The sequence below is a fragment of the Branchiostoma floridae genome, chromosome 2, assembly GCF_000003815.2.
Source record: "Branchiostoma floridae strain S238N-H82 chromosome 2, Bfl_VNyyK, whole genome shotgun sequence".
NCBI classification, from domain to species: Eukaryota; Metazoa; Chordata; class Leptocardii; order Amphioxiformes; family Branchiostomatidae; genus Branchiostoma; species Branchiostoma floridae.
The window spans coordinates 34944547-34963625 of record NC_049980.1 but is presented as its reverse complement, the minus strand read 5'-3'; the positions used below and the strand labels follow the sequence as shown (position 1 = coordinate 34963625).

The 19079-nt window shown below is 40.8% G+C and overlaps 1 protein-coding gene and 1 long non-coding RNA gene across 10 annotated transcripts in view; one reads left to right on the top strand and one right to left on the bottom strand.

Moving 5' to 3' along the window:
* Positions 1-19079, bottom strand: part of LOC118407175 (multiple C2 and transmembrane domain-containing protein 1-like) — a 101150-nt gene that overhangs the window by 60629 nt on the left and 21442 nt on the right. For 8 of the 9 annotated variants that reach the window (XM_035807600.1, XM_035807614.1, XM_035807607.1 and 5 more), the window contains exon 1: positions 15132-15231. The exons of the other annotated variant lie outside the window; for it this stretch is intronic. In XM_035807600.1, coding sequence (XP_035663493.1) covers positions 15132-15230 — 99 coding nt within the window. In that variant the 5' untranslated portion in view covers position 15231. Of the gene's footprint in view, positions 1-15131; positions 15232-19079 lie in introns of those variants that run through there. 9 annotated transcript variants of the gene reach the window in all.
* Positions 10591-11583, top strand: LOC118407237. The gene is made up of 2 exons (XR_004830121.1): positions 10591-10829; positions 11441-11583. It is a non-coding gene; the product is annotated as an uncharacterized LOC118407237 (long non-coding RNA).

The following is a 19079-nucleotide window of genomic DNA, read 5'->3' as shown; positions in this document are numbered from 1 at the left end:
CTTAAGGGCTGTGAAACCCTGACCTCAGCGCTGGGCTGTCCTGACCCTGACTGCTGAGTCTAATGGATTAGTGTTGGATGTGACTTTACACAGTACACCTGTATAACAGCACTGCCTGATTCATAATGATTTAGTGGGCAAGTGGGAACAGCGGTGTTCATAGTCAGTGTTTGTATTCATGTGAGTCTATCTATTCATGTTCAACTTGTTGCCTTGCCTTGCCTAGTTGTTACTGACTTGTTACTGACAGTGTGTACTTTTATGGCATCATGTTGGTTTATTTTTTTTGGGAGAGGGGGGGTCAACATAACTCAGTGGTACAAGTTAACAGTCAAACCTTGTCAGTCCAACTCAGTTGTAGTATAGCCCCACCCTGTCCTCAGCAACCAGCTCAAGTCACAAGCCACATTCAAACAGTCCCGTCCATTTTTACATAGTTAACCCCACCCTGTCCTCAGCAACCATTATTCCCCAGTCCCTTGAGTAAATGCTGAATCCAGGTTTGACTGCATTATGTGATTTCCGCAATGTTGATTGGATGAGTAAATATCGAAAGATGGAGTGACTAAGCCCACATCTACAGCACAGTGACTAAGCCCACATCTACAGCACAGTGGACTTACCCATTCACGAGTAGCACCATAAATAAGTAATACTCCCAGCCAAAAGGTCTGACTTCTGACCCAGTTGGCTTCGGGGGTCATGAAAAGAGCATTATGGAATTTTTAAGTCGGCTCATAAAAATGCAAGGCGATGTAAAATCTGCCTCGTGTGGCGTTCACCGTCTGTTGTGCGTTTTGTCTTGTGACCTCCGCTGTAGAGTGCAGCTGACGTCATTTGTGGCAAAACTTTACTGCACAGATTTGCTACATTATGTATCAGTAGTACTGCCATTGGCACATTATCTGACAGAAGGGGAGGGGTAGAGTTAGGCAGTGTTTTAAGTTTGAGGTTGAAACAATAAAAAATAGCCTGGTATCCACACGTATATTAGCTACCGAGTGTCTTTGTCATTTTACACACAAATACTACTACTTCTACTGCTGTCAGTCGGCCTATACAGGTTATGACTATGCAAAAGGAAAAAAACGATGATTCAGACTACAGTACTCTATAGCAAATAAAAGTAGAGATGGCAGATCTAGAGAGACTAATTTAGCAGCTATACATTTCAAAAGGTTTGGATAGCAGCTACAGTAGAAGCATATTTGAAAACACATGTTTCCCAAAAACTATGCGACTTTGTCCAAACAACAAAATCTCTCTTCCACAAAAAAGTTCCTGGATCAGATAGAACAGGAGATAACAAAACCGCTGCTGCAGTACAATAGAAAACCGCTGACATCCCATTATAGGCCCATTATCAAACTTGACCTTCGTTTTCCAAACACCAACCCACCTGCCAAACATCGTGAAGATCCATCTACTATTTCTCAAGTTGTCCACATACATGTACACAACCCAAAAACAAATGATTGATTGAGGAATAAATGATTGATATTATTCCTCAAGACAACAATTAGCAGGATTGCTACCTTGAAAATGTCAACGACTATTCCTGTATCCCACACAAAGAAGTGCCATTAGGCAGATTGCCTGGCACAGTTCGTTAGTCATTAATCATCATCAACATTAAAGATTATTGTATGAAATGTCAATACTTCATCCCTCTACAGGAAAACGTACTGTCTGAGTCGGGCCTGGATCCTTGACAGGGCTCAAAATACCACCTGCATATGCAGGTTAGTGCAGGTAACATTGGAGCTGTGCAGGTATTTCTGGTGTCTACCTGCACCTAACCTGCACTGGTACATGTACTGGGTTTTATACAGAAATGTTTTATTATGTAGGTGTATGTCGACTGTTATTAACTGCATTGTCTGTCACCACCTAAAAGTATAAAAGAAAAGATAGCAATGGTTCCTCAACAGTTTTAGTATGATCCATTCTTCCAAAATTCAGAGTGGTGCAGGTAAAATTTGTTAGGTGTCGGTAATTTCCAATGTTACCTGCACCAGTGCAGGTATGCAGAAAAAAGGATTTCAAGCCCTGCTTGAGAACCACATTTCGTGACAGCAGGACGGACGGTAATGACAATTTCACAGTCAGTAATGTCAGGACAGGCCTGTACAAAGGAAGGTCTCTGCACCAATTAAGGTAATGACATGCCCAAGGTAACAGGTACTCAAGCAGCTGGATAGGTCTTGGAAAGGGTCAGACACTTCAGGTGGCTTCCACTATTTCACTGCAGTGACTGAGAAAATGTCTGTTAAAAAAATCTATCAAGTTGTTTGATATGTACAACACAGTATACAGTAAAGGTCTCCTGACAACCACACGTGGGACTACAGAGTACATTATGTAAGCATTAAATATGCATGACTGTTGCTAGGGTTATCAGCAAGGGAAGACATATCCGGGTGTCATGGGTGAAGGTTATGTTATAGAACCCACCCAGGAAATAGAGGAAACGCTTATCTCGTGAATGTCTATGTGCTACATGTATACGTGTATGGTTCCAGCAGGTTTTCTTTTTTCCTTGCGATGGTGGAGTAAGGTATTCCACTACGAGTGCAAATATGCCTCTAATACCACATCTGTACCTGTATCTATATAGCCGGTATAACCGCCGTTCGGCGTAACACACTAGCTGATACGCAGACACACCACACCACCTTATATCATCTTAGCAGCCGAGGAACTGTTGGGGCTCAGAGATCAAAACTGGAATGCAACCTGTCGAGACATTTACCATTATACCAGTTTTACTTCAGCTTCCTAAATAATTCCAAGTTGGTCAGATCTAGAGGAACTGACAAGGTTCCAGGGATGTGGTCATTTCAAAATACTCATGAAATGATGATTAAAAAAACTCAATAAACTCAGTCACTCATAAAAATCTGACCAACAAATTGAGAAACTGCAGTCTCAAGACACGGTATATCTCTTTACCTTTGTGCCAAATTTCATCTCAATTGCTGAAGAAAAAAAATGAGCTTGCAAATTATGAAACCAACAGACAATTTTTCTTCCAGATCACTTCAGAGTCACTGACGAAGGATAGTGGATTCTATCCGAAACGTCTGACCGTTTCCAAAACCATATCCAGCTGCTTGAGTAACTACTTTTTGGTGCAACAGACAATTTCCTGCTCATTTCAGTTACAGACAGTAAAGCTTTTGAGTCAGCTCCTTCGTGTTTCACACCAGTTGGGTTGGCTGAAAGGACATTCATGACTGCACTAAACAAGACCATTAGCACATCCAGTTCAAAAGATCCAGAAAACGAATTTCTGCTGCAGTACCAAGGTCACATACCATGGGCCCAAAATTGACCTTGACCTTTGTCTTCCCAACACCTACCCACAAACTGAATATCATTGTAATCCATCGAGAGGTTCTTGAGATATGCTCACTACAACAATCCGGACACACAGACAGACACACACAGTCACACACATGTAGACACACCCAAAACTATATCTCCATTTTTCATGGAGATAACAAGCAAAAAACTGATAACTACCAGCCCTGAAGTGAGCCTTAGTGACCCTTTTACTACATCATGACATTGTACATAACCCCAGCAAGAGAAAATCTCACAGTTACAGTGATCCAATTACTCTCAACTTCAGAAAGAAAGACGGTAAAGCTTTATCTCCAAGCAGATCCTACGGTAGCATAAGATAGTATCAAAAGCTGGCAGAGGAGTGAAGCCGGCTTAGAAGTGAGTTTCGCTACCGCAAATGGACACCTCTTGACTGACTACACTCCTTGGCCAGTTTGGTACTATCTTATGCCATTGTAGGATCTGCTTGGAGATTAGGTAAAGCTTTCAGCTCCTCCATGTTTCACATCAGTTGGGTTGGCTGAAAGGCGGATCTTTTGTAACTGCACTAAACAAGCAGCTTATGGATGGACCCTTCTACTTTTTGGGTGGGAATCATGAGAGAGCACCCACACAGTGTATCACCTGAGGATTGTTGATTGAATCTGGCAGGACATCCATCAATGTGGGCGGGAATTAATCTCCAACCAGATCCACGGTGCGTTATGTATAGTATCAAACTTCCCGTAGGTGCCCGTTTGACTCCCTTGGCTGGCTATACTCCCTGGCCAGCTTTGATACTATCTTATGGCACCGTAGGATCTGCTTGGAGATTAGGCGGGAATGTGTCTGCCCTGAGGGAGGTTTCAGAACTTCTGGTATTTGGAAGCAGTAAAAGCACTGTAAAAACTGACGGAGCTAATCATAAGGAAGTTCGCGATGAACAGGACAAATTGAAGTGGAGAGAGCTGAAGAAAGACTGATTGCAGCTGCAGAGTATCCAGACCACTGCAGCAGCAGAACACAGTGAAAGTCTACTACCAGAAGTACTGTTAAAAATCTTTATATTATTATCTATCTAAATACTTGCAGAGGTTCCATTTTTACAGTACGGCTACTTCACAATCTAATGTACCCATTTTTTTTCTGACATGTTATCAGTTGATAGCAAAAGATACACAGTCTATAGCTGTTTTATAAATTCATTTCCCAAAACCTGGTACAACAAGGAACATGTCACAAAAAGAATTTTGTAAATCGGTCAATATTTGGCGAAAATATTGACCAAAATATAACCTAAAAATGCCCAATTTTAAGCGTTATCGGGGACCATTCAGTTTTTACTAATTCTTAAACCTCTGATCTAACAGAAAAATTGTAGTTGGTAGTTAGAAACTACTTGCTTTTGATATGCGGCCATGTGACTACTAGTGATTTTATGCTTTTTTTTAAGGACATGACCATTTTTTGGTTCCATAGGGACAATTTTTCCATTTTACCCACATGTTGACAGATTCCAATGTTATTTTAACTGGATATATCTGTAGTCTGTAGCAGCTAATTGTTTGGTAATATTGGTGTTGTCTTTGTATGTAAAAGTAAGGTATTGTGTGTGTATAAGGTCAGAAGTAGAATAAGATCAGTAGCACACTCTTATGACGTATTATTTACAAGCAAAGTCCAGGATGTCATTTTCCGAAAAAAATCTGTAGCGTCCGTACCCCCTTTAATTTCTGTACTAAGTAAATCCCACAAGCTTGTGATTATGACAGTTTAGAGGTCTCTATTACCACATACTAGAACACCCTTTAAACCATTGCTGTCCTGAAAACTCTGTCTAGTATAGCACCGTAAACATCAAAATGCAGCGTCCGTACCCCCTGTAGCGTCCGTACCCCCACCTGTAGCGTCCGTACCCCCATTTGAAGCTTTTTAGCAAAATGCTGTTAAAATTGCTGTCCAACTGCTACAATTCTGATTCAATACATTAATTACAGTCCTTACAGATATGATTGGTTAACTTTTTTCTCTAAAAATGTGAATTTTCAATGAATTTGAGCTGCATTTTTCTGAGATTTCTACACCCCCTCAGACTTCATAAATGGTTCATTCCAAAGCAGCCAAAGATGGATGTGAGATGATATTTGATATCCCCCCATGAGTTTAGCTGATGTAAGAACACCAGTTTGGTAGATCTACATTATACAAGGCATAAATTAAACATAGTATTACATAGTATGTAATGTGTAGCGTCCGTACCCCCTGCACTATTGTTTCTCTTGTCCAAACTAATATGTACATAGCATGTATTCAAGAAAGATGCAAGTTTACATTGCTGGTTTGATGGCATGGGAAGCACTGTGTTATGTTCTTTTATGTAAGCCATCACTTCTTTATCACAGATTCTGTAAAATCTTCTATCAGTAGGCCTGTTATCAAAAAGTAGAGTACAGATCCAACTGGGTGGAATCTCAACTGGCATATTTATATTCTCATTTTCTTTGTTAAACTGCTGCAGTAGCATTAATGGATGCTTCAATTAATAAATAGTTAATGATTATTAGAAAATGGACATGTTTAGTGGGCTAATTCCATTGTTCACTACCAGTCTTTACTATAATTGTGTAGCGTCCGTACCCCCCTTGAAATGTTCATTAATGGTCATATGAAAGATTCTATGTTATGTTATACACTATATCTGTTGTGATTTTATGTAGAAACCCAATAAGGATAGATAACCACCAAAATTTAGCTACTATGGTATCTGGATTAAGAATTATACTATTTGATCTTTGCTTCAAGCCAAAATACCCGCATATCATTATAGCTGCTTTAGTAACAGATGACCAGAAAATGACCTAACATAGTCATACTGCAACTTGAGTTGATTTTCTAGCATTGCAAATGCTAATTATACAAGAAGATAAGGATAAAACACCCATTTTCTGTTCTAATGTTGAATATACAGTATGCTGCAGTTCCAGTAATTCTACAGTTGTAGCGTCCGTACCCCCCTAGTGATCCATTTATAAAAGCCCATGTACCGAAGTTATAAAAGCTCGTTGTGCGGAGATCCTTTAGGATAGTAAGCCCAAGGTGTGTACCTTTGAACTGCTAATAACAAAAAAAGAATAAAATGGAGTTGAATTTTCACCCCTAGTGACCCCCTTTTGGTACATTAGATTGTGAAGTAGCCGAGTAACATCTTCATTGCTATTAGGCATTTCCAAATTGGATGTGTTCTACAGTACAGTTTTAACCGCAAACTTATAACACTGCAAAAAAACTACTTTTCCCACGGAAACAAATGAATCTCCATCCCAGCCTGCCAGGTTAACGATCCCAGAGTGGTCAGAACTTCAGACTTCTCCTGGAGATGTGGGCACACCAGTCTGACCTTGGGCAGGAGATGTAGGCACAACAGTCTGACCTTGGGCAGGAGATGTGGACACCACAGTCTGACCTTGGGCAGGAGATGTGGGCACGACAGTCTGACCTTGGGCTGGAGATGTGGGCACCACAGTCTGACCTTGGGCAGGAGATGTGGGCACCACAGTCTGACCTTGGGCAGGAGATGTGGGCACCACAGTCTGACCTTGGGCAGGAGATGTGGGCACCACAGTCTGACCTTGGGCAGGAGATGTGGGCACCACAGTCTGACCTTGGGCAGGAGATGTGGGCACCACAGTCTGACCTTGGGCAGGAGATGTGGGCACCACAGTCTGACCTTGGGCAGATCATGTCTGCTGCTCACCGGCCATAAAGGCACAAAACGAGCGGTGTGTGGGTTTTATCACATCACAACACGTTAACATCAGACATGACCGTAGTGTAGGCACGTCACATTCCCATTACCTCCATCATTTGTTATAAAGGTGCCACTGTACCACATTTATTGGTGCCCTCGGTCTCAGTCACACAGAAATATATTCATCTGGTGCTGTGTAATTTTCCAACTCACAGTCGTACAGAAGGGAAAGATTGGTTTCGTTTTTGCTTTGCGTACCTGGCAAACTGCCTTTAGGTGTAACACATCCGTTCTGTACTGTACAATACAAGCCATGTAACTGTAAGGTCTGACTGTAAATTTGAATGGTTCCACTCATACGAGGATGGAAGTGAACAAAATGGTACATGAAAGAGCATCGCTTTGATCCCTCGAGGAGCAAAGAAAAATTTAGTTTTGTACTGTAGAATACACCATGTAAGGCCTGGCTGTACATTTTAATTATTCCAATCATACGAGGATGGAAGTGAACAAAATGGTACATGAAAGAGCGTCACTTTGATCCATTGAGGGACCAGGGAAAACTGTTGAAGAGGACATTTCCAGACTCTGTCCCTGACACTGACGGATGGAGTCTCCCATCTTGTGCCATAATGGAAACAATAAACCCTACCGAGTATTTATGGCACCGAACGTCTCACGGTAACTCATTTCTTTATTGGAAATATGAATAATCTTGGCAAGCAGCTATCTCAACAGAAATCTCTTCAGTTTTATTGATCTTCTGAATTTTTACCCTACAAATGGCCGCTGGGATGTGGAATATTGAATCATAGAAAGAATAACAATGGAAAACTGGGAGCACATATAACGCTAGTTCTCCTTTATCCGTAGGGTATCCTATATCCGTTCTTTTTAAGAAGAATGTATTTAGGAATATCAAGTCAACAGATGATGGTTTCAAACTGCAATATTTTGAAAATTTACAATTTGAAACTACCGTCCATCAACTTTGATATCCCTGGATACCCTGTTTAGTAACACAACGGATATAGATATAGACTAACGTTACTGATGAACGTAATGGAAATGCAGAACTGCGCGCTGCCAGCAAAATGCCATTTACTGCACACTTGCCAGGAACAGTCATTAAAATGTTGCAACTATAAAAATATACAATCAATATAACTTTGTTGCTTCAATAAGCTCCAGGAAGAAAACTTGAGATGGTCACGATTGACGACGAACCCGTAATTTTGTATAACCGGGGTGTGAGCTCCCATGTTTACTGTAGTCCTGACGGCGCCAGTTTTAACAGCAGTACAGCAGGCTAATCTGCCGTACCATCTCATGCTAACTGCCTCGTTACTGTGTCATGATGAGATGGAGAGGGAATCAGGAGTGCAGGTTTAACTGTTTAGTGCAACATTAGTGTCCCACCTTTAGTTTTACAGCCTGGATTCTGCAGGGCAGTAACTCTAGGCTAGCTCTGTTAAACACTGGGTATTAGTAGCTATAGTCTAGTAGCTAAATAGGGATTTCCTTTTAGAATTATCACTAAAGATGCTAAACCCAAACCTAAGCAAGGCAAATACAATGTTACCAAAAAAAAAAAACATGTGCACATACAAGAACATTGCATACTTGTAAATTGGCTATATCATGCCTATTGAGTACTTAGTATTAGTAACTATTACCATGTTTTACCACAAAAAAAAAGCCAGGTTTCATGTTTAGTCATTTTCTCATCCTGCACCAGATTATTTCATCATAAAGCCTACATGTGTGGCAACTGCCAGTAAATCATTAGTAATCTCCTCCTGCATGTAAACTTACCAGGACACCAGTTTTATGCCGCGGCATGCCCAGAGTCTTACTAGTACACGTAAATGTTGTGTGGCTTATTCTGCTCATGATGGTTATTTTCTGCCTGTTGGCGCCATCATCAGATCATCATCTGCAGGTTTGGGCCTTTGTGGAAATCTGGGTCAGGAGGAATCAGTGTTCCGTTTCCAGTGTGATGAGGGGGGCTCATCCACATCCTCGTTAAACAACATCGATTTAACAACATCCCAATAATAGCATTACATACTTATTCAATATCAAATAAGCTCTTCCATCTACAACAACGGAGAAGGAACATGTTTCAGGCATTGAAAAAAGACCCTCAAATCTGTTACGTTGAAGCTCACAATGTATATAATACATTCATGTGGCTGTAGATAGAAATTTCTAAGCACTGCAAGAGCCTCTCCCCTGTAAGTACATGTAAATGGTTTAATGGGAAAATCTGTCCACCCTGAAAACCAATAACCTATTATCATGAGGAGGACATTCTATTACTACATCCAGCACCATGAAATGCTGTTGTAACATTGAAGCATAAAAAAGGCATTATTTTGTTGGCATCCTTGAGTCTCATACAACCTTTGAAGTAGACATTAAAGGTTTCAGTAACAATTTGTAAAGTTTACGTTAGTCCCTCAACCATCTTAGGTTGTGGCTACAGCAAATACAGAGGAACCAGAAACTGATTTTTGAGCTCCTTGTTTCTCTCTAATCCAGAAGTGGCCATCTGCTGTTGATCCTGCATCAATACCAATCAGCCTTTCCTCTGGTTTAGTCCATCGAGCCAATCAATAAACATCAAAGCTGCTGATTCCAACAATGAAACAATCTATACAGGACTTCATCACGGTTCTCTACAAGTCGGTCACCCAACGAGCGGACCGTTGTGGGGAAAATTAGAGAAAGTAATCAGAAGCCTCCAAATAGCCATTACTCAAGCAACTGGGTGTGATTTTGGAAACGGTCAAATGTTTCAGGCAGAATCCACTACCTGTTAGTCACTTAGTGACACTAATCAAAAGATATTTTGTTGGTTTATATCCTAACTATGAATTGATATGCAAAATAGATCCAGTTGGAGAACAGTTATTTTATCCAACTATGAATTGATGTGCAATTTAAGAGAGGAAGATAACAGGTAGTGGATTCTGCCTGAAACGTCTGTTTGTTTCCAAAATCATGTCCAGTTTACTAGGATGTCTAACCTTCTTCAACGTAATCACAATCCAGTTTAGCTCACTGATCATGAAGTCAGCCACTGGTCATGACAGACAAGACAGACGCTATGTACAGTATTACTTGCAGGGTATTAAACTAGGGAAATTCCACTAGCTCTTTTTGACAGTGAACAGTGGACCACACCTGGTCAACGTCCCGTCCTACAAACTACAACCCTTTCCAGTAGCACCCATGTCATAGCCGCTAACCGCTATAGTATATATCTACACACTACTCAATGTAGTCTGTAGTCGTAATTATAGAACCCACATCATTGGTTTTCTACATGGTGCTTCTGTCATTACTGCAGACCACAGGAAACTTTGTCCAATTGTTCAGGTACAGGACAGACCACGTTTAGGTACACAGCACTCGGAGATCTACAACTCGGTTGCCCAGGCCAGACCGTCCACATCATTAGATTTCTATATCCTGCATCAGTGTCATTATTGAAGGTTATTTTGTCCAATAAGCCTATTTGCATTTACCAGTACGCATGCGCGGAATTTCCTTAGCAACGAAAAAAGTGAGATAAACAAGTCGCGTTCGACAGGGCAGCGTGTGTCCAGGTTCAATGTTCAAGTGTCGAGATTTTTAGCCTCTACACGGCGTTAACGGCAGCTACCCGCCTGGACCTGATGTTCCAACGATGTCCTAAACCTTGTGTACCTGAAACACCGTGTTCAGTTTCGCTTCAGAGGAATTTACGGTACGTTTTTTGACGGTATCCAAGCAAGTGTTACCACAGTTAGTGATAACGCATGCATCCCTCCCCCATGCACGATGCCATCTATCTTTGCCGCTTACTTCTAGAATTTTTGTCCATTCTCACTACAGCCAGGTTTTTGTCTGTAAAGGTTACCAGTGTGACATAATTAGGAAATTTTAACCTACGTATGTTATAAACCGTAAAAATGTTAGCTAAAATGCACGACCTTGTGTCTTCACAATAATGAAAGCTGATATGGTCACTGTCTCGTGATCTCTCGTGTCCGGACATGACCCCGCTTGCACTGACTGAGGAGCTTTCGTACTGTGACCAACACTTTGATTAGAAAGATAAAAAATGTTAAGAACCAACAGCGAGTACACTAATAATCGCAGTAAATGGCTTGGATGTCCGTATTAGTATTAAACTGGTGCTTTAGGTTGAAAAATTGTACTAATAAATGTGCAAGCAAGGTCGCTGCAAGTTATGCAAACGTGACGGTGGGGAGGGGTGCATGTAGAATGTGCATTGAAGTGTATTGCGCTTTAAAGCTGTATTTTTTTGTTTAAGTGTTGATATTTGCTTTAATGTTTCTTCCTTTTTTTTTTAAGGTGCCGGAGTTCAACATGAGGCTGTGTGCAGTGGTCGGCTGCGGTAATGGAACATATCAACCAAGGCGGTTTCAACCTTCTTGTATCAACTTTAAAAAAAGGAAGTCAGGGACATGTCCAAATAAAAACATGGAACAAAAAAAGGATTTTGATGATGCAACTGTCCCCAACCTTTCCAGCTATGCATTTCCCACGACAAGAAAGACCCATGGTCGGACAAAACTGTTCTTGCTCACAGATTGCCAACACTAGGGTTCGCTTCCTGTCTGTTAGACTACAACCACTGATAGTATGGCCAAGTAGAGCTGCAATTTCCAAGACCTTGCCACCACAGTTCAAGAAACAATGTAGTAGTATAAGATGCATAATTTATTGTACAGAAATATTTATTGAGAGACCTAGATCTTTAGACTTACAAGCCTCCACATGGTATGACTATAAAAACACAATACTTTAAAGCCGTTTGTAGGGATCACACCAAATGGGCACATCTCCTTTCTTTCAAAGACCTATGGCGGAAGAGCCTCTGATGTGTTCATTACCTGGGACTGTGGCTTTTTAGATTTGGTTGATCCAAATGACGTTATAAAAATAGCAGATAGGGGATTTCCAATCCAGGAGGACCTGATGCTGCTGAATGCAACACTAGAAATACCACCAGCAGCATAGGGGAGGCGACACATGACAAGAGACAAAGTAAAGAAAACAAAAACTGTTGCAAACTTGAGGATCCGCGTAGAGCGTGCTAACAATCGACTGAAGGACTTCAAAATCCTGGAGGGTACATTTCCCATAACACTCATGTCAGCAGTAGATGACATTATCAAGGTCTGTGCTGCATTGGTTCGGAACCTGCAGCCAGACTTGGTCAAATAAACAGTTGGCATACAAGCCATTCAAGTTGGCAGAGATAAACTGTATTGAATTGCTGGCAGCTGAGTGCCAGTGACTTTTTTAATGATCCTTTACTGATTATGTTGTGATAGCAGGAAACTGTGACTGATGATAATAATGACAATGTAATGAAGATGTAATAGATAAAAGTGGATCCTTTCTGTAACATGTCCTCAAATGTATTCTCAAACATTTTTCATACATTAAGTTGTGAGTTCTGTACATTTATGCTGACATACTGGTGGTGTGTAGGAACATATTTTTTGGAATAAAATCAACGGGATCTTACTTTTGCCTTTGTTCATGAAGTGGCTTGTGTGATGGGAAATGATTTATCGAACAGACAAACTAACAAACTAGCAGTAGGAGCTCACAATAATTATGTTTTCCCGATATGGATAAAATTGCTCTTGCTGGTGTCTTCTTTTCATTTCTTTTTCTACTGTCAGGAACCAATCAGAGCTTATAACTGCCATGAACCAATCAATTTTAGAACTGCATTAGCAAATTAGCAGTATAACTATGAAGAACCGTCCTGTGTCTTAGCTCTTCATGTGTATAAACTTCCGCCTCCTCATCCATTACGGCCGGAACGAAAATGAAAAAAAAAACTCCACTTACTTCATATACTGTCAGTAAAACACAAACACACGTCTTACACCAGACTTAAAAAACTTAAAATTATCTTTATTCTTAACTGACAGTTCTAGAATCTTCTTTAGAACAGGTGTACGTTCGTACCTGTCAGGTGGGAACACCTGCGGCGCCGCACGGCGCGGCGCGGAGCGCCATCTCCTTAAACAAACGCTGACACTACACACGCGTGACGCAACACTGGGTTGGCAAGTTATCTCCCAAAATGGCGGATTTTACCCGTCATGCATTTCGCGCCGGTAATTGCGAATAGGCTTATTGTTCAGGTACAGAACAGACCTGTACTTGATGTCAGGTATACTCTGAGATCACCTGTTACCCACATCATTGGTTTTCTATGTGGTGCATTAATGTCACCATTGAAGACTGCAGGTATTCTGTCACACTGTCCAGACCTGTACCCGATGTCACGCAGCTCTCTGGTCATGAGATTACAACCACATCACTGGTTTCTATACCCTGCATCAGGGTCATTATTGACGACCACATAATATGCGCACAGGCTATTTTGTCCAATTGTTCAGGTGGTGAGAACTGAGCTATGCCTGATGTCACGTTTAGGAGGAGCACTCTGAGATTACCGTCCACATCATCGGATTTCCATCGGTGATGAATCTGCAGAAGTGGACATTTCCCGCTCTCAGTCGGGAATCAATAATCCATCTGTAGAGTTAATCTGGGGGATGGTGATTGCCTGGTTACGGCTGGGCAGGTTTCCTTGGTTACGGCCTCTGACCTATATTTACTCACAAGGCTTTAGCAGGACCCTGGTTAGAGCAGTTGTTAATGTTTTGCTTTCATTGATCTTTCAGACAAAAAAAGTTCTGTGATAGGTGAATCAAACATGATAAGGATTTTACTCCAGTTACTGTTACTTTCTATACATGATTTCTGCGTCAATTGCAAGCAGTAGTGGATATGGGCAGGCAATGGGGTAAAGCAGTCTACTTCAAACCCAACCCACATCTAATGGAGACCTTTAACTCTCACAGCAAAAGAAATTGATGACATAAATATAATTTCTCGAATTCCCATACAAAGCTTGCAGATATCTCTGGAAAGAGTTTCACCACAAATAGTTTACAAACAGAGTTTTACCAAAATTCTCTCCAAATGCATACTAGTAACAGCAAGGCAGCTGAGTCACCATCCAAACTCCCACTTTGGGAAGCTGGGAGGATTTGAAGGACCAGAGACATGAGGAATGCTACAGACTGTCTTAGTCTACCAACAAGCAAAGAACAGAGGAACACAAGGACAAAAAACCTTTCCACAAATGAAAGAACTCCAGGCACTCTTCGATGCTGTATAAACTAGGGCATGTGGAATACTAAAGATTTTTCTTCACTCAAATATGTACAAGCCGTTGGAGCAGGAAAAATGAGCCTATATAATATTACATAAATACTATATGCAGGTACCGGCCTGTGTACTGGGGTGGAAACGCGGTGCACGCAGTGATGCACATTGTTAGCGGAAATTGCAGCTAAGATCCCATTTCCCACCTAAGGCACCATAGATCAACGTTTTGTTAGGAACCCCCGGCCGTATGTCGAGCTGTCGACCTGACTGGTTTCCGCTCGGCTGTATCCATGGAGCTGCTTCCCTCTAAAACATTCACCAACCAGAATTACGTACTGTCAACAGCTGAAATTGGTCCTTTGTCTCTGTCTAAGACTCTAAAGTGTACTCTACAGGTCATTCACTTCAAAAGGAGTCATGGATCATACAGCAGCTCTCAGTGTCATGTATGTTGCACTATGTGTAAACAAAATATGACTGTATAGTCTATAGATGAAGTATAAGAGTATATTGTTAAGCTAATTGTGGATCTGAATAAAGTTAGTCAAAGTCAAAGAGAATGGATTAGTGTATGGAATGAAAAACGTATACGATACATGATAGAATTTCTTTTCTACATAGTATTAGTTATGATCTGAAAACTGGCATGATGAGGACATTGTGGAGGATTACGTGTTGATTAATTGATTCTATGATAGATGATTGAATACCCTTAGTACATCATATAGTTATCAGAAAAATTAGGAAATCATTCTGGAGGATTATGCAATGATTGATAATGATTATGTGACGATTATTGATTATTCTGGAGGTTTAGTATAGATTATAGATAACCCCATACCTCTTTGTCCGGAGGCCCAATTTCTGTTTCGAGATACGCAAGTGTTCCTAAGTGGTGTGTTTGTCCGTCATGTGTACTTCCGTCATCAAGCAGACACATCTGCACAGGCATAGGGCAGTCGTCAGTTAACTTACATAGACTAGAGCAAAAATGCTGTGAAATGATAATAATAATAATAATTAAACCTAACCCTAACCCTAACCCTACACACATCTGCAGGATCATAGGGCAGTCGTCAGTTGGTGTGGTTATATCGTTACACTTATAGTTGTCACATTTAAACACCTTATATAGAGCAAAAATGCTGTGAAATGATAATAACCATAACCCTAACCCTAACCCTACACATCTGCAGAAACATAGGGTGGTCGTCAGTTAGTGCGGTGATCATTACAGTACTCACACTTTCTTAACACCTTATACAGAGCAAAAATGCTGTATAATAATGATAACCCCAGGCCTAACGCTACACACATCTGCACGAACATAGGGCAGTCGTCAGTTAGTGCGATGATCATTACAGTCGTCAGCTTATTAGAGCAAAAATGCTGTAAGTAATGGTAATAATCCTAACCCTAAACCTACACACACAGACACGGGGCAGTCATTGGTTGGTGCAGTCATCATTACAGGCAACTCAAAGAAACACTCATATTAGTCATAACTTGCTAGTAATGGTTACAACAAATTTTCATCAATCAATGACTGTTTTTTGAAAAGATACAGTACATACCCCCCAAATTTTCGATGTCTACCAGTACATCATCGTCAGGGGAATGATAATAATGATAATAACCCCAACCCTAACTCTCCACACATCTGCGCGGACAAAAGCAGTCATTGGTTGGTGCCCGGGGGAATCATTATAGGCGACTCAAAGAAACACAATCTTACTGTGCAATATACATGTAACAACCCTAACCCCAACCCTCACACACCTGCTCAGACAAAGGGCAGTCATCGGTCAGTGTCGTCATGGTCACAGTTGTCACACTAACACACTAAAACACTAACACGCTAACACACTAACACAAACTTGCACCATAACAGTGATGGAAAGCTGTTGCTGAAGCACTGCCTGAGCTGTCTCCAGGACCTGTCACTCCGTACTGGGGAGTAAACTTGCTGGTTGGGACAGACACAAATTTCACCCCTTCCTTCCAACAAATCTCAGCTTCATGAAACTGATAATACTATTTTCTGCAAGCTTTGAAAGACAAATTTTACAGCAAAAGTGAACAACACAACATTTGGCTCTAAAACACATTGAAATCTGGAGACAGCCCAGTACCGAACAGTGTGCTCAGCGTTCTCAATACTGTACCTGTAAAAGTTCTCTCCAGGACTTTTAAGTTGACAAGATGATAGATCATTCTGCTTTCACTACTGGAAACTATTGTAAGGAAAAAACATCTGCAGGCTTCGCTATTGGCTTGGTTACAGATGCTACTACAAGTCGTCGACACATTTCAGACTCACAAATGTCAGCTGGTGGTTTAGACAAGCTGGTTCGGAGTTTGGACTCAATAGAATCAATAACTCCTGTTATTTGTAACACTGATGTTCTGAAGTACACTTCCATAAGCGGCCCTGCATCAAGCTATCAGTTTAATACTAAATTATAATACTAGTAACCAGCAAATGGAGTTTCTGGTGACCGAGGCATTCGTCTGGATCTTCCCAACAGGAAACACTTACTATAGGTAAGTCCTGAATAAATAACCATTTACTGACTGTTGAATCTGTCTCACATTACCTCCTACACTGTCCCCTGTACTCTGATCTCCTCCATAACCTCACATCCACCGCCCAGCACCTCCTACAACTAGGGGTGGTTACCGGTACCCACCCCTACCTACAACTAGGGGTGGTTACCGGTACCCACCCCTACCTACAACTAGGGGTGGTTACCGGTACCCACCCCTACCTACAACTAGGGGTGGTTACCGGTACCCACCCCTACCTACAACTAGGGGTGGTTACCGTGCCACTCCTACTCCAGGGATCCACAGCTCATAACCTCTCCACAAACAAACAAGTGTCCGATGCCTTACACACTTACATTGTATCAACTAAAAGATTCCAGCTGCGCCACCTTTCTATAGACCACTAATAGGTATTTTATTTGCTCTGATCGATTTTGATAATTATATTGTATTTATTGTATCTATTGTACTATGTATGTGCCTTAATGTGTATCCATCAACACCTTGCTGTCCGGTGCAGCATACTGTATTTTCTTAATACAATTTAAATAAAGTTAAAATTTGCATAACCTCAAATTATCCGTGCAAACTGCCTCATGGTGTATCGCACCCTCTCAACTTCAAGTTAAGTTTTGTGGTTGTTATAGTTCACTTACATATGTACATGAACACCAGTAGTCTTTTATGTACTGGTCTGATCAAGCATTCTTCAAAAGTCTGAAACAGCACTCAGACAACCCTCTACAGTTGCTTAGAGAGCCCAGAAGTGATTTCAACAACCCTAGAAGTGAACTGAGCTCTGAGACAAGGGCATCTCACAGTCTAGCTCTAAAGGGACGAGTCTGCAGGAAAGGAATCAGGAGATGATTTGGAGATGTTTCCAGCAGGATAATTCTATCATGGAGACACAGTCAGCATCTCTAATGTTATTACATTTGCCCAGAACGTGTTTATTACTTGCTAATATGTACTAATATGTGTGTAATGTGTGTAATGTGTGTGTGTGTGTGTGTGTGTGTGTGTGTGTGTGTGTGTGTGTGTGTGTGTGTACTAGTATGTACAAAGATGTATGTGTGTAGATTATGCCATGCTGATTTGATTTTATGGATGACAAAGCGCCATGCACTGTGCGATCCCTGTAGGGATTTGATCTGAAGTATCACTATAATTACAATCATAATTATAATTATGATGTTGTATTATGATTGATAATTGTATGAGTGTGAAGGAGGAGGGTTATATAATAGCTGTATAATAAGCCTTGCAGGTTTGTTTCCTCCTCCTGCATGCCTTAATTTCTAATAATTACCTCTCTTAAATTGCACATCAATTCATAGTTGGATAAAATAACTGATCTCCAACTGGATCTATTTTGCATATCAATTCATAGTTAGGACATAAACCAACAAAATATCTTTTGATTAGTGTCACTAACAGGTAGTGGATTCTGCCTAAAACGTCTGACCGTTTCCAAAATCACATCCAGTTGCTTGAGTAAGGGCTATTTGGTGTAATGATGTAACCTCAGAGTCTCTTTACTTTACAGTTTTTCTATGTGCAAATAAATAAACAAACAAACAAATACATCTTTAAAAATTAAAATCTTTCCACAGCCAAATCTACGTAGATGATTAACGATGTTACCATGACAACGGATCCCAGTGTTCTCCCCGGAGGCTATACATAAATGTTCGCTGCACTGATAAATTATGCTAGAGAATTACACTACCGGGAACAAAGAGTGCATCACCACAAATCTGGTGAATAATTGACATCATCCTGTTCTTTATGGAATTTCACGGCTTTGTGTTGCCGACCTGTTACTACGTAGCAGGGCTCAAAATAGCACACCTAACATAAACGGAAAATGAATTTGTCCACAGCCTCATGAAATGATTAAAATGTCAGCAAAACCCTGCACAAATGTCTAGGTACACTGTCTCATGATCCAAAATCAGGTGCATGGCTCCAATTTTGGGTGTACAAAAAAATGTAAGAGGGAAAATGTTCACAGGAAAATGGTTTTAAGTTTCACTCTGTGGTTGTAACAAAACATTTGCCCTTAGGCAAGCTTGCCAAAGAGATTTCCACATAAACCACAAACCATCACAAACATTTCCTCTTCTTTGTTTGCCGGGCAGTTTTTCTAGCACATCATGAAAATGTCATCAAAAAACTATACAAAGATGTAGTGCACCCACAGTGACACGTGATATTATGTTACATAGTGAGTCCAATTCTG